Below are 21,867 nucleotides of genomic sequence, written 5' to 3'. Positions count from 1 at the left end.
CAATCTACATTCAGACTCCACAATTCTTTCTTTGGATGTGGATAGCATTTTTCCATCATCATCTTTTGGAATTGTCTTAGATCACTGCATTGCTGAGAAGAGCTAAATCTATCAAAGTTGGTAATCAGACAATGTTGGTGTTACTGTGTACAATGTTCTCCTGGTTCTGCTCACTTCACTCAGCATCAATTCATATAAGTCTTTCCAGGTTTTTCTGAAATCTGCCTGTTCCTCATTTCTTATGGAACAATAGTATTCCATTACATTCATGTTCAGTCATTCCCCAACTGATGGGCATCCCCTCAATTTCTAATTCTTGGTCACCACAAAAAGAGCTGCTATAAATATTTTTGTACATGTGGGTCCTGTGCCCATTTTTATGATCTCTTTGGGATACAAACGTAGTAGGGTTATTGCTAGATCAAAGGGTATGCACAATTTTATAGAAGAGCATGAATCCAACCCATACCCTTCTACATCATACCAACAAGTGTCATTTAGTCTTTGCTTAATGATCTCTAAGGATGGGGTATCCACTACCCCCCCAAGGTTGCCCATTCTACTTTGGGAAGTCAAGCCTAATCTGCCTCTCTGCATCTTTGACCTAGTGTTCCTGGTTCTGCCTTCAAGGACTAGGTATGACAAAACTAATCTTTCTTCCACATGACAATCCTTTAAAGACTTGAATGTAGTTATCACATACCCTCTCATTCTTTTCTTCTTCACTCCTGTCCTTAAGCAAATTCTGATATGGTATAATCTCTAGGCCCTTTACCATGCTAGTTGCTTTTCTCTGAACACTCTCCAATTTATTGATTTCATTTCCAAAATATGGTGCACAGAATTAAACACAGGATTTTAGATGTATTGAAGTATTGGGCAGATTACTATGGGATAATCCCCTCTCCAATCTTCAACACTATATCCCTCTTAATGTATTTCCTGAGCTAGGTTCTGGGGGATGCACAAAGATAAGTAGTATAAACGTAGTATAAGTTAAAATACAATAGAACGTAAGAGGAATACAAAATGATATAAGAATGGAAGAGGAAGAATGAGGAAAAGACCACTTATAACTGAATGAATTGGAGAATGCTCTATGGAGGAAAGCATATGAGGCCTTGAAGGCTAAGTAAAATGTCAAAGGCAGAGATGGGGGGAACCATATCAGGCATAGGGAAAAGTAGCATGAACATAGACCGAGACAGAAAAGCATGGGGACATGTTCTAGTTTGCCAGAAAGGAAGGGAAGTAGTGCAAAATAAGACTGGAAAGCTATGTTGGCACTATATTGTCTGGGGTCTCAAATACCTGTCTAAGGCTGGACTTTATTCTATAGACAATGGAGAGCCATTGAAGGATTTGAGCAGAGGAGTAACATAATAATACCTGTGCATTATGAATATTAATAGTATTAGAGAGGTATATAGGATGAAATACAGCTGGGAAAGGTTACTATTCAATGTATACCCTCTCCAAAAAGTATTTCCTTATAGCCCAAGGTCCTTGAATATCTTTGTTCTCCATTTGCTTTTAAATGGTCTGATTTCCAATTACTGTGCCCAGAAATTGCTTATATTTATATAGCATATAGCAGTTTACTGACTTTCCATACAACATCCTATGAGACTGGTGATACAAGTATTATTATTATTATTATCTTTTTTTCAGATGAATGAATAAAAGAAAAAGTATTTATTTAGCACTTATTATGTGCCAGGCACTGTGTTAAGCTCTGGGAATACAAATACAAGTAAATAAATCAGTCCCTGCCCTCAAGGAACTAATATTCTTATCTAGCAAGGTAATCAATAAAAGAGAATGGTGGTCATTGAGGAATGTTTTAGACAAGGAATTCCAAAGGAATGGCAACTGGAGTCATATGGCAAATGATTGATATGTCCTTTCTAAGAATGGTAGTGTTGATTTGATTACTGTTCTCAGTGCTAGAGTTGGAAAGGGGACAGGTAGGAGACAGGATAGTATGGTATGCAGATGGTCAGAAAGTGACATCACCAGCTGGAAACTGGGCAAGATCAGGTGAATGAATGCCCATCCATCAGAGTCCAGAAGCACAGGGGTGGGAGCTGAAAGTAGAGTCTAGAGAGCGGGTAGCATGACATGAGGATGGCCTGGGAGTGAGGTGAATCTTTGGTTCAGTGACCTTCAGTGATTTGACCAGGATTACTCAAGCAGAACTCAAACTCATATCTTCTCATTGTAAGACCGATGTGTTCTTTCCATTTTACCATAGCTGTCTCTTGTGTCAAGGTCCTTGACTGGGTACCAGGTAACTGAATGAACCAGGTATGATTCAATGTTATTTCAGTAATTTTCAGGTACGTTATCAATTAAAATGTGAGGCCGCATGGCATAGTTGATAAATGGCATGCCTTGGGGTCTGGAACATTTAATTTCAAATCCTACCCCTGACACACATAGATAAGCAAGTCCTTGGCTGTGTCCTAGACAACTCTCTATGACACTAAATTACAGGTGAGTTGCCTCCCAATTTGCATCTATGGAGGAAGTCTACATGTCCTACATTGATGGAATCACAGGTCCCGGAAAGCTAGAAGGGAACCTTGATGTCATCTGTCCAACCCCTTTATTTTACAAATAAGGAAACCGACACAGAGCGGTTAAAACACACCTGAGCTATGACTTAGGTCAGGATCACAAGTCTGGAACTGGAAAAGATCACAGAGGTTATGAAGTATTCTCCTCATTTTACAGATAAGGAAACAGAAGAAAAATCAATCAGGTAAGAGCCAAGAATCAAACTCTGGTCCTTTGACTCCAAGTTAAACACTCCAAGACACACAATTAGTAAGTGGCATACATGCACCCAGGACCTCTGAGTCCAAGTTCATTTTATTCTCCAAGAACACACATGCACTTCAAAAATAAAAATAAAAATAGAGCTTGGAACAATGACTTATAGGAAGAGCTTAGTAAATGTTAGTTGAATAACTATATAATTATGTTGAGAGGGAATATGGTGTAATGCAGTCGTGTCAAACACAAATAGAAACCAGGGCCACTAAACCATACACAAGGTTCCCTGTGGGCTGTAGATTACCACAGAAAACCACATGTTAACATTATCTGTTTTACTGTCATTTCCGTTTATTTTGCAGTATTTCCCAATTACATTTTAATCTGATTCAGGCAGCATTTGGGAGTGTTGGGGCCCCGTGGGGCACAGCACAAACCAGGGGAGACCTGGTTCAAGTCTGACACTTTCATGTTGTGTGACCCAAGTCAAATCACTTAACCTCTCTCAGGGTTGAATTTTCTAAAAGGTGCCAATTTGCATTGGGGGAGGGAAGTTTTTCGCCCAAGAAGCCTCCTATATCAATGAAATCCTACTTATCTTTATTTTATACTGTTTTATACTGAATACCCTGGAAAGCCTAGAGGCGGTTTGCAGTCTTGAGAGGCAGAAGACCTGAGTTCAAGCCTTGCCTCTGACAGTACATGATTCGGTTGCTTTGTCGAGAGCAAGACGCTTTGCAGTCTATGCAGCATGTTCGTAAAGAATCTTTCCCCCTACAACCCGCAAGAACCCTGGCTCGGAGTAGAGATCAGAGACCGAAACGAGCTGCTCAAACCTCCGCTAGCCGGGCAAGCCGAGCCAATCAGCGCCAGCTTCTGGTGACAGGGTCCCTTCCGAGAGAGAGCCAATGGGATGAGGGCGGACGCCCGGCAAGCCAATCACAGCCGCCCCCGCCACGCACTCCGGGAGATGGGCGAGAGAGGGTGAGAAGGATGGAAAGTTTGTGGTTTGGCCCCGCGCCAGGTGCAGCCTCAATTTAAGTGAGGCGCGGCGAGTGCCGGGGGGCTCAGAGCATCTCCTCTCTCACCTGACCGCTTGTCGCGGTCAGACCACGAGACTTCGCTCTGGCCGCCGGCATGGGTGCCGCTCCGCTCCTCTGGGGCTTGTTGGCTTTCCTCGCACCGGGAGCCTGCGGTGAGTAAGGAGAGTACAAACAACCGCAGGGGATGGGGGCGGCTTCGGGCGCTGGCCAGCACCTCAGGGCGCGAGGCGAGGCCCGTCGCGTGCTCAGCGCGCGTGCCCGGCCCCCGGGAGGGATTGCTGCACGTGGTCCTCCTCCTCCTCCTCCTCCGCCCCACCTCCTCTGCCTCCCCGCAGACTTCGCTGCTCCTTATTCTGCGTGTGCCCTCAAAGGCAGAACCAGGATCCCCGGGGGTGGCAGGCAGGTGCAGAGCGCAGAGGGAGGCGAGCTGTCCAAAAGCGGCATGGGTTACCCCGGGAGGGGGTTCCCCCCGAAAAAAGGTGGAGGACCGTTGGTCTGGATTGCCTTGGGATCGGTTGGACCTGACGGCCTCAGACGTCTCTTCCGGCTCTGAGACCCTGTCATTGAATTAAGGGGTTTGTTTAGAGCTTAGAGATTGGAACTGGGATTCTGACATACCTTGGCTTAGTGTTAGCATCTTGTCTCGATTCGTTTTGTGTAGGTCATTATTGTGTATCTGTGACTATACCAAGCTCCTCCTAGTCCTTAGTCTAGGTAGTTTTTCTGTCCAATAAAAGGAAAACTTTGACTTCTTGCGCCTTATTCCCTGATGAAGGAGGAAGTAGTTGCCTCAGAATTTTGATCTGATCGTGCATTGGGGTGGAATGAATGAAGAATGAAGTTTTAAACCTCAAACATTTGGAATTAGAAGTCGAAGAGTATAGTTTTCTCAGCGTTGTACTTCTTTAATAGTACACCCTGTACTAGGTGGCCTCGTTCAGCTTTTGCTAAAATATTTCTGACATTATTCTAATTTGAATGAATCATAATTCAAGAATTTATCAAGGACATTGTAAAAGTGAAAATTTCCTGGTTTTGTGGTAAGGGTTGTTCTTCATTAGTGTCAGACTCTACTGTGACCCCATTTGGGGTTTTCTTGGCAAAGATACTGGAGTGTGTTGCCATTTCCTTCTCTAGCTCATTTTATAGATGAGGAAACTGAGGCAAACAGGGTTAAATGACTTGCCCAGGGTCACACAGCTAGAAAGTGTTGCCCAATTTGAACTCAGGAAGATGAGTCTTCCTGACTCCAGGCAGGGCACTCTATCCACTGGGCCATCTAGCTGACCTGCTTGTAGTTAGGCAATATTAATCTATTACATTATTTCAGGAGTAGTAATAAGATGAGGATGGTATAACTTTAACAATGTTGGAGGAAATAAGTAGGAGAGATTGTAGCAGTAGAAATGACAGGACTTAATTAAGCAAACCAGTTATTGAGACTTATTACTATACTGTACTTGATATGAAATGGAACCAGCATTTGACTCTGAATATTCTTCCTATTTCTGTCTCCTTTGCTGACACATCTTCCTCCAGGCACTTAATTTATGGTTAATTCCTCAAGGTTCTTAACTTAGCCTTCTCTTCTCCCTATATACTTACTCCCTTGGAGAACTTACCCAGACAAAAGATATATAATAGTGTTCATTCAGTAATATACTTGGGAGTTTCGCTACCCTGTCTATGCAAATCTACCTCTTGAGCTTGAACTTCTCACCTGTGTTTCATAACTCATATAGAGTAATTTCTGGCTATATACAGTGCATCTCAACTGTAATGTGAAATTCAGCACGTCCAAAACCTAACTCATGATCTTCCCTTTCCTTACAGCCCCCAGGAAATAGTATTGGACTAGGTGTTAGGTTTTCAGCCTATCCTTAACACTAGCTGCATGGCCTCTGGCAAATCATCCCCAATCCAGCATGTCTGGATTAAGCTATCTTACTGAGATGTGCCTATAACAATTTGTTTGTCTCCAGTCTTACTCTTCTCTTGTCTATGTCAAATAGTATTGTTAGATTGATCTTCCTTTAAAACAAACAAAAAATAAGGCTTTTTTTTTATCAATTCAGCAGCATCCATTCAATAATACTCATGATATTCTTTTACTCTAGAATTTTCAATAATTCCCTACTATCTACAGGATAATATCCTATCATCTTGTAGAGGCAGCTATGGGAGCAGTTATAAGAGTACTGAGCTTGGAGTCAGGAAGACCTGAGCTTAAATCCTGCCTCAGCCACTTACTAGCTGTGCAATACTGGGCAAGTCACTTAACCTCTGCCTACCTCAATTTCCTCGTCTGTAAAATAGATCTAATAATAACATCTACCTCCAAGGGTTGCATGAGGATAAGATGAGATAATTTTTTTTTTTTTTGTGCAAGGCAATTGGGGTTAAGTGACTTGCCCAGGGTCACACAGCTAGTAAGGTCAAATGTCTGATCTGAGACCGGATTTGAACTCAGGTCCTCCTGACTCCAAAGCAGGTGTTCATCCACTGTACTGCCTAGCTGCCCCAAGATGAGATAATATTTGTAAAGGGCTTTGTAAATATCGGCGAGGTATCATCCTCACTTTAAGTCATCACATGATCACAAAGCCATCCTTTATTTCCTACTGTTTCCAACACAACTTCTGCTTTAATTTGGTTGACTTCCCTTATACACACATGCCTAGAATGCCTTCCTCCTTTTTCTGCATACCTCTGTCTCAAGTCCTGCCTCCTTTATGATCAGTCTTTAGTTATACAGTTTAGACAGCTAAAACTAATCTTCCCTTTCTATGGTACTTAGAATCAGTGCTCCACTGTTGGCAGTGTGTTCTAGTGAACTGAGTTCTGAACTTGAAGCTGGAAAAAACCTGTGTTGGAATCTGCCCCTGAACCTTATTAGCTTTGTGACTATGGGCAAGTCATTTAACCTCTGATCTACTGTTAACTTGCATAAAATAGAAATAATAATACCTGTAGTGTCTACCTCACAGAGTTCTTCTGGGAGCTCAAATGAGATATTAAGTAATTTGGAAAGTGTAAGTATTGTAATTGCTAGACTTTCATCTACATGACCTTGGGAAAATCACTTTAGTCAGTCAACAAGCATTTATTAAGCACCTACTATGTGCCAAGCACTGTGCTAAGTACTGGGGATAAAAAGAAAGGCCAGAATACAGTTACTTTCCCCGAGAACTCTCAGTGTAAAGGAGTAGACAATATGCAAATGTCTATATATGTTCAATATGTTTACAATGTGAATAGGACATAATCTCAAAGGAAAAACTTGAGGGGCTGAGAAGAGGGGGTGGGGTTGAGGAGAAGTCTCAGTTTCTTCCTCTATAAATTAAAAAGAGGTTAGATTAGATGATTCCTTCCAGTACTTAATGTTCTGTGAATTTGAAATTGTTTCAGGGCAATAAATATTTAAGGGATATATAGCTAGATGAATAGATGTAGATATTTAGATATAGATATATAATGTATTTTATGTATGTAGTCAGGTCTGCTTCTGGGAGCCACTGTGGGTTTCTTTAAAAAAAACCCCTCCCCAAAAATCCAGTAAAATGAGATTAAAGTAAACATCAAGGAGACATTGTCATAAGAAGGCAACAAGTTGAGGCAGCTGGGTGGTACAGCGGATAGAGCACTAGCCCTGGAATCAGGAGGACCTGAGTTCAGATCTGGCCTCAGACTCTTGACACTTACTAGCTGTATGACCCTCGGCAAGTCACTTAACCCCATTGCCTAGCCCCCCCCCCAAAAAAAGGCAACAGGTCAGCTGAATCATATGAATAGAAAAGAGGAGGGACAGGTACAGTACCATCACTTTGCCTTGTGTGATTGACTTAACTGCATGGGAAGGAGAAAGCACCAATCTCTAAGAAGGGAGCAAACCAAAATTTCTGGGAATGGGAAATTTATGAAGGTCATAGAACTAGAGTGAATATGAATCTGGCTCCCATTAATGAAACTTTACCATTAGAGATGGACCTTTTCTCCCCTCTTGTGGAAGGGGCAAATTGAAAAAGGAAATTGTACGTGTGAATTTTTAATTCTCCTCAAGTACTCATACTGATTAATAAAAGTATTTCTGATCTTGGTCTACTGCCCTCGATGATCTCAAATTTGTTTGGTGGAAAAGAAGGTGGTGGTGTGGGAAGGAGGAAAAAAGGTTTAAATTTTTGCTATTTGAATATATTGCTATTCTAGGAGGGCTTCGAAGATTCTTCAGCAAAGCACATAGTAGCTAGGTGCTTTCCTTCTCAGGTCGCTGTCAGATATGGTAGAACCAATGATTACTTTTACTCAATGACATGTTTGTTCAAGGCTGGGGCACAGCCTTGTCCTTTTGAGTTCAGGTCCTTCCAAGAAATGCCTATGAGAATGATTTCCTTGCTTGTAACCCACTGCAGATAACAAGTCTCCTAGTCTGTTTCCAAGGTTTAGGGACCTATGGAAGTTTTCACAAAAGAATCAGACAGGCCAGTAGTTCTTCAAACAATTGGCTTTTATTATGGTACTCACACACTCACACAATGGAAAATATAAGGCTTGCAGTGAGGCACTAAATTAAAAGAACAGAGGCAGCTAGAAGATACAGTGGACAAAGTGCTGGGCCTGGAGTCAAGAAGACTTGAGTTCAAATTCAGCCACAAGATCTTACTACTTGTGTGACTCTGAGCAAATTACTTAAGCTCTGTCTGCCTCAGTTTCCTCAGTTGTAAAATGGGGAAAATAATAGTATCTATCTCTCAAGATTGTTGAGAAGATTAAACGAGATAATATAAAGTGCTTAGCACAGTGCCTAGCACATAGTGAGTGTTTCCTTCCATCATTCCTTCCTTCCTGGCACTCTAAATCAGGGACATGCAGAAACAGGGGCAAGGGAAGAAGGATTCAAAGAAAAAAGAAATAACCAGTTCTCTGTCCCCAGAAGGAGAGAGCAGCAACTATTGGAATGGTCTTTAAGCTTTGTCAGGAAGGATAAAGGGGGTCATTGGGGGTTAGGGTGAGAAGCTGCCTTAGAACTTGGCACACTCAGATTCTGCCAAGCTTATTTCTCTTTTTCTCTTCAATGGACATGATACCTGGGTCCTTCCTCACCTTGATCCCAGAGCAGCTCAAGCACAGTCCATGGATTTTATAGGGAAACAGTGGGTTCTTACTTAGATGTGACTGGTTTCTCATTCCTGATATCACATGCAGGGAGAGATTTTGGGGAAAGGATAGTGAGGCCCCGTCAGTGCAGGTGTGGGACATAGAAGTTCCCAGAAAAGTGGGGGGAGAAGGGACAGAATGTCAAGTAATAGGAATGTATATGTCTCGAAGAGAGAAAACTTGCTGCAAGTGAGCCTTATGAATCTCAGAAAAAATGTTTATACTGCCATAAAGAATTTAGTTTTATTTCTTTACTTAAAAGTATCAAGCCCTAGTTTTCGTATTAATTTAGTACCTGTCAGTAGATATTTGCTGAACTCTCACAAGAGGCATAGTATTGTACAAGGTGTATAATAACTATAAAGTAACATAAAAGCTTGGCATAAAGTAAGCTCTTTATAAATGCTTGTTGACTCCCTTTGCTTAATGAGCTTATAGCTTAATGATTTTAAAGAGAAATTGGGCTTGAAGATGTAGTCTACTTGGGATGTGTCATGTGAGTTCAAGAAAGAAATTTTAAAAATAAGTTCATTGTGGAGCTACCAAGTCTATGGGGGCTTTTTTTCCTTTTCAGAGGTCATATTGCTATCTTAGAAAGCCACCTCTTGGGACAGCGAGGTGGTGCAGTGGACCCTGAAGTCAGGAGGACCTGAGTTCAAATCCAGCCTTAGACCAAGCACTTGACACTTACTAGCTGTGTGACCCTGGGCAAGTCACTTAACCCCAATTGCCTAAAAAGGAAAAAAAAAGAAGAAGAAAGCCAGCTCTAAACTTTGATTGGTTCAGAGGATACTGGAGTCAAGCCTGAACCTGCCTCAGTTACATTAACACTTTAGAGTTTACAAGTCACTTCATACATTTTCTCATTTGATCTTTATAGCAACCCTATAAAGTAGGTACCCTAAGTATTGTTATCCTTATTTTAAAGATGGGAAGATGAAACCTACGGACATGCTCATAATCACAAAGTAAATGCCAGAGGCAAGATTTGAACCCCAAATTTTCCTAACTTTCCTGCTTATATAGAGTTTAAAATATTCATATAGCTGCCCACACTCCTTCAATAGGGTCTATCCCCAGATGGACTTAAATTTCTGAGTTTGCTTTAAAATCTTTACCTATGATTTTCTTCACATTGTTTTCTAGGATGATGGTTTCCTAGGTAAATTTTTCTCCATGTCATTCCCATTTCAGAACTTAAAGCTATTCAAGTAATTAGTAAGGAAGGAGAATTAGAAGCAGAAAGTTTAGTCTTCCAACTTGAAGACGCTAACAAGCATTGATGTACATGTTGTCTTGGTCTCTAGGTCAATGTCACTCCCCACCATGGTTAAATTTTGCAGTTCTAAAATCTAACTCCACGTCTGTGTTTGACATTGGATATTCTTTGACTTATGAATGCCGCCCTGGGTACATGACAAAAAAATTTAACATCATCTGCCTTGAGAACTCGAAGTGGTCAAGTGTAAATGACAACATATGTAAACGTGAGTAACCATAGATGTGATATATCTATCAATGCATATATATGAGTTAAATTTTTCAAATTGCAAATAGATATGTAGTTTAAGTTTCCTCAAAGTCCTTAGACTAGTGAATATGTGAAAATGAAAGCTTCAGTAAGTGGGGTTATGTTGCTCGAAGGCCTTTTAGTATTGACACTTAGTAGGCTTCAAGAATGACACTGAGTTAATCAAGTTACCATCCCATCCCATTGCTTGAATTTCTGGATCAGTAGTTTCAGCTTTTGCCTGATAGAGATGAAGGTTGGAAGGGATATTGAATTCTTTTACCTCTTTTGCTTAGGGCTCATTCATTGGAGATCAGTGTTCCTGGCTTCTCCACATGCCCCTCTTTTTCTAGGTGAAGGAAGACCAGATAGCCTCACCTTTGGCCTGTTCTCCCTTCACTGTGTAGGAGGAAGGTACTCTATGGGAACAGGGCATTTTCACCTTGTGGCTAGTGAAGCTACAATTGTGGAGGACAGCTGTGCAGGGTTCCCTTGCTCTGGACACAAGAAATTCAACAAGCCTGATGTGGGAATGATATAGTGTATCTGGTCATCAGTAACATTTTTTCATTCATGCCCAGAGATTCACATCAGTGGCAGTGGGTTTTTAAAGGGTAGTTTGGCTGTTAACTGATTGTTTGGAGATCAGGTGGATTTTGTCAAAATGACAGAAACTTTATAGCAATCAGAACTGGATAGGCTGACTGGTCATCAAGCAACATTCAGGCTGAAACTTTGTATAGAAACAAAGACACTCCCAGCCCCAAATCTTGCTTCTTTCTTATAGGCAGATCATGTGCGACTCCTGCAGATCTCCTCAATGGACAGATGAAAATAACAGGCCTCGAGTTTGGTTCAACAATTAAATATTCTTGCAGTGAAGGGTATGTTTTTAGTCAACATCTGCTGGAAGTATAAGAATTAGGAAAAAGAAATCAAAGCCCCTATCCCATAATCTTGGGGCTGCCAATTTTGAAAATGTAGACAAGGAGATACATGATTAAAACTTTGTCTCTCTGACCTTTTCTTGCCAAGACAACTTTTCAACATCCTCTAGTGGGGATTCTTAATATTTTTTGTTACACAGACCCCTTTGGCAGTCTGATAAAGTCTTTGGACCCTTTCTCAGAATAATGTTTTTAAAATGCATAAAATCAAATATATAGGATTACAAAGGAAACCAATTATATTGAGGTAGTTATAAAAAATTTTTTAACAAGTTCACAGATCCCCACAGATACCTTCAGCTATAGAATACTTCACATGTTAAGCTATGGGCTTAAAGCAGTTAGGAATGTCTTAGTTCCTCCTAATGATCTTGAGCCTTTGAGCCTTCCCTGGATTGAGTCTGTTTTTTTACTATTAAATTTTATTTTATTTTCAATTAACAAACTTATTTTTTTTCTTCTACTTCTACCCCGCTGAAAAAAAAGAAAAACAAAAACAAAACTCTTGTTAACAAATATACATAGTCAGGCAAAACAAGTTTCCTCATTGGGCCATGCCCAAAAATGTGTGTGTCATTCTGCATAGTGAATAAACGACTTCTAGGTGGGCAGCAGTGTTCATTTTCAATTCTCTGGAATCATTATTGATCATTATATTGATCAGAATCTTAGATATTTAAAGCTATTCAATTTTACAATGTTCTTGTCTTTGTGTAAATTGTTCTCCAGATTCTGCTCACTTCACTCTTCATCAGTTCATACAAGTCTTCCTTGGTTTCTCTGAAACCATCCTTTTTGTCATGTTGTATGGCACAGTAGTTTTACGCTATATTCACATAATTTATTCAGCCATTCCCCAGGTGATGAGCACCTCCTTACATTCTAGTTCTTTGTCACCACAGAAAGAACGGTTCTAAATATCGTTGTACATAAGGTACTTTTCTTCTTTCTTTATTGTCCTCGGGTTATAGACCTAGTAGTAACATAGCTGTGTCAAAGGGTATACACAATTTAGTGACTTTGGAGGCACAATTTTGTTGGGCTAGTTTTGATGAAGATCTTTTCTCATATTATAACCCATCGGAACTAGAAGCCAATTCTGTTCTAGGTTGTGATCTCAGTAGGGAAGTTGCATATTTATGGTGAGTGTTACCTTGGCTTAGAGTGATCATTTCACATACACTTTCTAGGTACCAACTTATTGGCCACTCACTCAACCAGTGCATCGTCTTAGAAAATACTGTCATTTGGGAGAAGGAAACACCTCTCTGTGAACGTAAGTAAAAATAATCTCCATGTAGTTTCCATTATACTTGGTTCCTGCTGCATGGAAATGAAAAAAGATGTACATACATCAAAGTCTACTCATAATGAAGGCCTTATTTGTTCTTTGCCCCTGAGATACAGAGCTGCATTCTCCTCGGGATACTCTTTTTCTTGCTTATTCCTCACCCACAAGAAATATCATAGGGCCAAATGAAAGCTCAAAAATAAGTCAGTAAAGTTAAATGATGCCAGCTTTATTCCATCCTGAAGGCATGACTGACCAGAAGGTGACCTGATATTTGTTTTGTGGCTTCATTTGTTATCTTTCTAATGGAGAGGAGGTAGACAGTGGCCAGCATGCTATTTATTTTAATTGAAAAAAAGGCGGGGGAGAAACACCTATGTGGTATATAATGTAAGCCAAATTGAAATTTTGTTTTCAAAGGGAAAATATGAAATCCCCAAGGGAGGGCCATTCTCTATTCTCTCTCCAGCTATTCGTTGTGAGCCACCTCCAACCATTTCCAATGGAAGATATCTAAGCACTAAGGAATATTTTCACTACGGCATGGTGGTATCCTATGAATGTAACACTGGGCGAAGAGGGGAAAAGCTATATGACCTGGTGGGTAATAAAACATTACACTGTACTAGCAAAGACAATAAAACAGGCATCTGGAATAGCCCTCCACCTCGATGTATTACTCCAGCCAAGTGCCAGACCCCAGTAATTGCCCACGGAAGAAGGGTGTCAGGCTTCAGACGTTTCTACTCATTAAATGATGCTGTGGAGTTGGAGTGTCACTTTGGCTTTACCATGAAAGGCAGCAAAATAGTTCGATGCCAGTCTAACAGCCAGTGGGAGCCTGCATTGCCAGTGTGCTTCAGAGGTGAGTTTGTTAAAGTCTTTGGGAATTTGTAAGTAAAGTGAACTTCTTGGGCTAAGGAATAGAGATAATCTTCAGACCAGAAGGAATGAGAAGTGAGCAAGTTGAATGGATGTATTTCCAGGAAAAAAGCTTAAAAATGAAAAATTCATTTAAATAATGTTGAGTAGCAATAGCTGAATGTAGTCAAGAAATGGAAATCTAATTTGAGAAAGCCATTTATTGCTTTGAGTATAGTATCGGTACTATCCATTATCCGTATAAATCTAGAAAGATCAATGGAAAATAAGCCAAAAAAAAGATGGAAAATTTTAAATTTTTTTCTCAGCAGAATTAACTTCCTGATAATGTTTTTGTTTAGGAAGAAATTAAAATTAAATTTTAATTTTTTAAATTTTAAATTTTAATTTTAATTTTAATTTTAAAATTAAATTTTAAATTAAAAAAAATTAAAATTAAAATAATTTTATTGCGTTTCATGAGCTCATACCTACTTGACCAGGATGAGGAATGCAGCTGAAATCAGATTTTGATTGAAGGGGATACCACAAATATGCCCTTTTCTAATGAAAACCATTTCTGCATACAAAACAGAAAGGACATATGGTGGTCACTTACTTGGGTTTCTTTTGTACTGAAATGGTTAATTTGGTAAAGGACTTAGAAAGACTGTGAGAATAATGCAGTAATCTTAGGGCTCTGGCTTTCTCCTTTTGAATACAGGAAATTTGAGGCTATAAACTGGTGCTGTTTTTCAAGTATTAGAATAGAAAAAGCAAATCATTAAATAGATTAGAACCTTCTTAATGGATTACTTGGAAGGAGTCAAGTGCCTCCAGTAGAACTTATGGCCTAAAGACCTAGACCTGTATGTTTTTACTTTCCTTTCACCTACCCCAGAGACTTCAGTTGGGGGAAGATTATTCTCCTTTAACAACTAAAGGCATTTTTTGTTCCTGCTCTTCCTTCAGGGTGTCTTCCACCTATGGAGATCCCCCATGGTAAAAGCAACAGGACCAAGGACCAATTTTCCTTTGGAGAGGCTGTGTCCTATGTTTGTGAGCCTGGCTACTTTCTCATTGGAACTGCTTCCATTGAGTGTATAGAGCCTGGGAAGTGGAATTATGAAACTCCTAAATGTGAAGGTACCTACAGCTAGAATCTCTCTTGGGAATCTCTTCTCTTTGTTTCTCACATGCTGGCCTCATTCCTTTCTTGTTCTCCTAGTGAAATCATGTGGGGTCTTCTTGGATCAACTTCCTAATGGCCGTGTTGTATCTCCCCATCGACCACAGCTTGGGACAAAGGTTTTCTTTGTTTGTGATGAGGGGTGAGTTGAGATAGCCTCTCCTAGAGTCCTAGATACAATACCTGGACATGGCAGTTTGTGAGCTTTGCAAAGCAGTTGACAATGAAGATTTTCCCTCTGCTTTTCTTCCCCTTCCTTTTCTGTCTTTGGGAAAGAAAATAAATTCTGTTGTCTGCTAGCCACAACCCTATAACTTCTCTTCAATGCTGTCTAACCTTGCTTCAGTGCTATTTGGTAGTTGTTTTGTCTGCTGTTACATTGTTTGAGGGGAGGTATATTGAAGGGGATATTAGAATAAATTACTCCTATTAGTGGTAATAAGAGGGCTGTGGTAGGGGCAGGGGAATTGTTGAAAGGTGTACTTTAGGTATCCAGGGACTGAAGAATACAGATATTTATAGCTGTGTGAAAGCTACTACTTTTTTATAGACATTGGACCTTTGCTATTTGGTTTGGTTTGTCCTTTGTTCTCAAAGAGAACCATGACATCAGGAAGATGATGCCATGATTTGCAAGTAAATTGGACTTAAGTGAGGGAGATCTGTACAAAGTCACCGGTCTCACTTTCTCCTCCAGAGCCACCTGGGTCCAGTAGCCAGGTATAGATCAGGGTGACAAGAGATGGCGTAACTGCTATTTGTTAGTGCTTTGCAGTCAAGCAAAGAGCAAAGGGAGATGGTGGATGGATCGGTGGTTATAAAACATTGTGACTCGCTGGAATGATTTTTACTTCTGCTAGTTATTAAATTCATGACTTATTCGTCATTCTTCTTGACCTCTCTGTAGCTATAGAATAGACTACATTACATTAAATTCAACATGCCCCAAACAACTCATTATTTTTGCCTGCAATCCTTCCTCTCTTCTAAACTTCTCTATCACTATTGAGGGCACCACCAAGTTCCCAATGACCTAGTCCCCCAACCTAGTTGTCATTCTCAACTCCTCACTTTCACATCCCTCACATCCAATCTGTTGTCCAGTCCTGTTGTCTCTACCTTCCTAACATCTCTTCCATTCACCCCCTTCTCTCCTTTGACACTGATACCACCATCATATAAGCCCTCAGTGCCTCTTGCCTAGACTACTTCAATAGAATCCTTCTAGTTGGTCTCCCTGCCTCGTCTCTCTCCACTCCAGTTCATCCTCCCCCCAGCTATCATGTTTCTAAAGTTCAAGTCTGATCATGTCCGTCTGTCTGTCTCTCTGTTTCTCTCTCATTCACACACACACACACACACACACACACACACACACACCTCTCAGTAAACTCCAGTGGTTCCCTCTTACTTCTAGGATCCAATAAGTATAAATATAAGATCCTCTGTTTGGATTGTAAAGCCCTTCATTACCTGTCCCCCCCACCCTACCTTTCTAGTCTTCTTACACCTTCTTCCCCACCTGTTATCTAGTAATCTGTGATCCAGTGACATTGGCCTCCTTGCTGTTTCCTGCACATGAATCCACCATCTCTTGACTCAGAGCACTTCTGCTCTCCCTCCCCACCTCTGCCTCTTGGCTTCTCTGACTTACTCAAGATTGCTAAAGAGCCACCTTCTGCCAGAAGCCCTTCCCAATCCCCTTTAATGCTAGTGCATTAAAGTGTGGCCTTGAGGCCTGTGCTAGTGCCTTCCATTTGAGATTGTCTCCAATTTACCTTTTATATCTTTTGCTTGCTGTCTCTTCCAATTTGAATGTGAGCTTCTTGAGGGGAAATACTGGCTTTACCTTACTTTTGTATCGTCAACATTTATCACTGTGCCTGGCATGCAGTAAAAGATCAATAAATTCTTGTTAACTAACTTACTGACACACTACAGGATTTTGCAAACATATATGATCAAATGTTCTCTCTCCCCGTAGTGAAGATTCTGCTTCTCTATGGCTGAGGTTTGGTCTTGTGATCTGTATGCAATTCCCTTGTTCTCCAGATTCTGGTTAAATGGCAGCTCTTCTAGTACATGTGTCTCAGGTGGAGGGAGAGTCTTTTGGAGTGATAAGATGCCCATCTGTAAACGTGAGTAGAAACACAAATCGGTCCTCCAGATTCTTTTCCTTGCTTTTGAGGGGCACATTTTTACTCCATGTATATATGTCTACTGCCAATGTATCACCCATCTATAATCTCTTTGGTTTTTAGTGTGAAAGTAAAGGTGTCACTCTTCATTTTGCAAACTAAGACTATTGTGGAAAAGTTGTCCTAAAGTGATGTGACATGCTGATATACTATAGCTGCTTCTTTTTACGCTACATATATGCTACATATATGGGGCAGCTCAGTTCCCTTGCCTTTGAAGTAACAGCTACTCATGAAACCAAAGGAAATCTGGCTGTAATCATGAGATACTAGGAGTTCCCTACAATTTTTACCTGATTTAGGAAAGGAGTAAGATACACAAAGAAAGTGGCAAACTATGGCTGTCCAGTGGGAGAGCAGATGGGCAGAGAACATGAGGTCACTGCCAGGATTTGCTGGTCACCTTATGTGTTATTCCATAAGCAACTGCTAGACCTACTTTGATCCTATAGCATTCTTGATAACAGAGTAGTAAGTAAATGAAAACTTTAGATGATGGTGTTTTTCATGGAGTAATTTTTGTTTGAAATTAAAAAAAAAATTGTAGTCTCAGAGCTGTCTCAGAAATTCTGTCCTTAATTCTAACTTACAATGTTCTATGATAACTAGCTTTTAAGGAAACTGAGTTAAAGGCAAGGCCTTTGGTAGTTGAGCATCAAGACTACAGGGAAGAGAGAGGACAGGCAGAGTCAGGAGACATATGCAAACTAGAAACTCAAGCTTCTTTCTTAGAGACCTTATGACTTGATCTACATTTGTACATTGATTAACATAGATGATGATTTCATATAAAAATCTGTAAATATTAAGACAGTTGACAGATGTAAATCAGTTTTCAGGACAGTTTTAAATTTAGGTCTAGATTTTCAAGTTAGGTTTCTTTTTGGGTAGCAAAACTTAGATTATGGCAAAACTTTAATCTGATAAACTTATGTCCCTCATTTCTCATTAACCTCTTTAGGAATTATTTGTGATTCTCCTCCTCCTCCTATCATCAATGGTAGGCTTCCATTCCTTTCCGAGAATAAATTTCCATATGGGACTGTATTAAGTTATACCTGTTTCAAGATGTTCCGTATGATTGGAACCAAATTTATTCGTTGCACAAGTGAAAATCAAGTGAATGGAGTCTGGAGTGTACCTGCCTCTCGGTGTGAGGCTTACAATAGAGCTGCTGTTTGTTCTGAGCCAAAAGTCTTAGGGAGACATCTAAAGTTGAGGTCCCGACCTCCATATCGACATGGTGACGCCTTGAAATTTGTCTGTGATACCAACTTTACCATAAAAGGTTATGACACTCTGTGGTGCCAAGCAGATAATACATGGGGACCATCACCAATGCCAACTTGTGACAGTGGTGAGTGAGAGCTATTGCTTGATCCTTGTGAATTAATGGCTATTTATCCAAAATTTCTTGCTGTTTTTAGGCATTCTTTGCTGAAATTCAATGTCTATGTCATGTGACTACACAAACTAATGGTCTTTAACTTGTGTATGTATATGTGTTTGTGTATAAATTTTTCTCATTAGATTGTCCATCACCTCCCATGATCCCTAATGGGCAGCATAGAGATGGCCACAGTGGCCCAGTTGCTTCTGGGTTGTCTGTGACTTATAGCTGTGAACCCGGCTACTTACTTATTGGAGAAAAGACCATTCACTGTTTGCCTTCAGGAGTCTGGAATGCCACTGCTCCCAAGTGTAAAGGTATAAAATGGTCCAATCCCATTTCTTGAATTTCACCTGTGGCATTACTTGCCAGGTACTTAGGCCATTACTTTCTTGTTCATTTAGAGGCACTGTGTGATCCTTTAATAAAATTCCCCAATGGGCAGGTAGAGGAGCCTTCACATCTTCGGATTGGGGCAGTCATGACCTTTTCCTGTAATAAGGGGTGAGTGTGATGTTGCTTTGTGATTCAGAACCCTTGGCTGAATTACACATGAATTACATATGAACTTTGCTCACTGCAAAAGACTTGCAAAGACTTGTTTTGGCTGTGATTTATGTAGTCCTTTCCATTGGACAGCCCATTCTTGCATCCCTACCCTTTAATCATAAATCTTTCCTCATCGACTGGTTCCTTTCCTGCAGCCTCTTAATGCCCAAGTCTTCCCTATCTGCCTGAAAAGTACTAGAACCTGTCACTCCTTCAGTTTATTAACCTACATTTCTCCTTTGTCAGCCAAATTTCTTGAAAAATCCATCTATACTTAAATGCCTTGATGCTTTTTCATTCTTTTCCTAACACCCTGCAGTCTGGCTTCTGACCTTGTCACTCAACTGAAATTAATCTCTCATAGTTGCCAGATACCCTAATCACCAAATCTAATGGTATTTTCTTTGTTTTCCTTTTTTCTTTATCTCTCTGCTGCATGTTGCACTGTTGACCACCTTCTCCCCTGGTATAATTTCTCTTCTTTGGAGTTCTAGGACATTGTTGTGTCCATTTTTCCTCCTACCTATACAACCACTCCTTTGTCTCCTTCACTGGTTCATACCACACCTAGGTACTGTGGCTATACTGCAGTGGTCTGCTCTGGGCCTCTCTTTGTGTCCTCTCTTTACAGATCACTCATATCCAGCCTTAGTCTCTCTTCTAAGCTCTAGTCATTTAAAACTCAACATATCCAGAACAGAGTTCATCTCCCTTCTAATCCCAAATCCACCTCTTTTCCAGACTTTCCTCAACATACTTCAGTGGCTGCCTATTGTCTTGAGAACTAAATAGAAACCCCTTTGTTGGATATTTAAAGATCTTCACAACCTGGCTGCTTGCTGCCTTTCCAGGTTTCTTATACTTCACTTCTATCTTCTTACTATGGGATATACCGATATTAGCTACTTCCTACTCCTCTCCATGAAGCTCTATCTCCTATTTCCTTGCCTTTGTGCTGGCATTAGCTGCACATTTAACTTTTAAAATCAAGATCCCATGTGCTTCCTTGTGCCTGAAAAGTATCCAGCACTTTTGGCTACTCTGCTGTTTGGAATCCTCAGTTTCCTTTAAGACTCAGCTCAAGTGCTACCTTCTTCATGAAGCTTTCCCTTGCTCTCCTACCCATCCCAAATGCTGGGGAACCCGTTCCTGCAATTACTTCATGTTTATGTGTATATATGTTGTACTACCTCCACCCCAGTAGAATGTAAGCTCCATGAGGGCAGGGACTTTTCCACTTTTGTCTTTGTACTGACAAAGCTTAGCATAGTGACTGGCACGTAAAAAACCTAAATAAATGATTGCTGATTGATTGTCTGAAGATTGGCCATTCTGACGTGAAGAGACAGGAAAAAGATGCCTTCTAATGATGTACTTGGATTGGGGATGCTTGCATTCCACTTGGAAGGGGTGTTTGTGTTCCTTGAAGGACTTGCTGTGTAGGTCTGAGAGGGTAAAACTGATGGTTACATAGATAACTCTCTCTCTAGGTACCATTTACGGGGCCACGCTTCTAGTAAGTGTGTACTTGCTCCAGAGGGTGCTGTTTGGACTGAGATTCCAATCTGCATAGGTGAGTACGGTAACCATTCTAATTTTATTTATTTTCTTTAAGCTGGAAGAGCCATCATAAGCCAACTAGTCCTATCTGTTTTTGAATGAGAATGCCATTTACAGGATAAACATCAAATGACCATTGAGAATTTGACCTATTCTTCTTTTGGATAGGTGTAATGGTCAGGAATTATTTCCTTAAGCCTACATCTAATAAATTTATTAGTTTAAATTTTAAAATGAAGAAAAATGGATACAGTTGCAATATTTTTACTGTGATGAGCAAGGACAGGGTTCACCAAAATGGAGGTTCATTATTGGTACCACCATTATTCTCCTTACTTTATGCCCTTGCCTTCATGCTTCCTTATTTCTTATACCTATTTTAGGGAAATTTTCTATTAAATGGCTGCTTGTTTATGGGATCTGTCTTCTATGTTTTAAGTTATTAGCAAGAAAGGATATGTGGAAGTATCTTATCCGTATTTATTTTTTTTTGCCTTTGTGTCTCCTCTGTTGAAGTCTCCTGTAATCTTTTCACTTCCTTTCTATTTATAACACATTTTCTTCCTTTCCTCTTACTCTCCATTTCTTTTTTCATAAGCTTGGGACAGATTTTTTTTAGCTGCCTTGAACTATCACCTGTTATCTTCCTATGGCCAGTCTATTTTACTCAAGCATATGGTATCACTCCCTTGGCCATCTGTTTCTTTTAGAAATACCATGGACTTTTATACATGACATGTCTCTCTCTCTCTCAAGTTCAATGAATACCTTGCCCCAAAATCCCATATTTATCATAGGGCCTGATAGTAACAATTGATTTTCATTTATTAGGTAATCTCCCATAGGTCATAGATCATATCCTAAAAGATAATAAACTTTTGATATTTTTGTACTAATATTGAGTTGTACTATGCAAGTGTGTTTAACATGACTATATCCTTCAAGGATAAACCCATTCTGGTTTAGTATTTGAAGATAAAAATTCATAGTAGAGAGATAAATGTGTATAATATAAATTTAAACAAGCTTAATTAGTAACGACAAGAAATATTAACAAGGAAATGTTCAGTGTACATTAAAGGCTGTCAATTTTAATTTTATTTCTAAGCAGATATAAAGGATCTAATAGAGAAAAGTTAAGAAATTTTATTGCTGCTGTTTATTAAAGATTGAAATCTTACTATGGTTGAAAGTAGATTTAAGAATAAAGTTAAAGGTTTTCCAAGCAACATTTTAGCAGGAGTCTCTGCTCCTGTCTTCGCCACAGAAGTGGTTTGCCCTCCTCCTCCTGTGATTGAAAATGGGAAAGATACGGATACCTCTGCAGATGATGTTCCTGTGTAATATTCTGGTTTATCTCCACTCATTCACTTTTATGCACATTAGTCCTAGGAACT

General features: G+C 40.0%; 1 protein-coding gene across 4 annotated transcripts in view; it reads left to right on the top strand.

Moving 5' to 3' along the window:
* Positions 1-3,781: 3,781 nt before the first annotated feature.
* The window catches only part of CR2 (complement C3d receptor 2), a 43,235-nt gene continuing 25,149 nt past the window's right edge, over positions 3,782-21,867 (top strand). For 2 of the 4 annotated variants that reach the window (XM_027871518.1, XM_027871517.1), the window contains exons 1-12: positions 3,782-3,973; positions 10,283-10,462; positions 11,273-11,369; positions 12,623-12,708; positions 13,193-13,588; positions 14,557-14,730; positions 14,813-14,915; positions 16,826-16,911; positions 17,933-18,328; positions 18,502-18,678; positions 18,766-18,865; positions 20,401-20,483. In XM_027871518.1, coding sequence (XP_027727319.1) covers positions 3,916-3,973; positions 10,283-10,462; positions 11,273-11,369; positions 12,623-12,708; positions 13,193-13,588; positions 14,557-14,730; positions 14,813-14,915; positions 16,826-16,911; positions 17,933-18,328; positions 18,502-18,678; positions 18,766-18,865; positions 20,401-20,483 — 1,936 coding nt within the window. In that variant the 5' untranslated portion in view covers positions 3,782-3,915. The remainder of the gene's footprint in view (positions 3,974-10,282; positions 10,463-11,272; positions 11,370-12,622; positions 12,709-13,192; positions 13,589-14,556; positions 14,731-14,812; positions 14,916-16,825; positions 16,912-17,932; positions 18,329-18,501; positions 18,679-18,765; positions 18,866-20,400; positions 20,484-21,867) is intronic. The other 2 variants (XM_027871515.1, XM_027871516.1) reach the window with 2 other exon arrangements.

This window comes from Vombatus ursinus, unplaced genomic scaffold (genome assembly GCF_900497805.2).
Source record: "Vombatus ursinus unplaced genomic scaffold, bare-nosed wombat genome assembly UNPS02014798.1, whole genome shotgun sequence".
In the NCBI taxonomy this organism is placed as follows: Eukaryota; Metazoa; Chordata; class Mammalia; order Diprotodontia; family Vombatidae; genus Vombatus; species Vombatus ursinus.
This window is presented reverse-complemented; position numbering and strand designations above follow the sequence as displayed.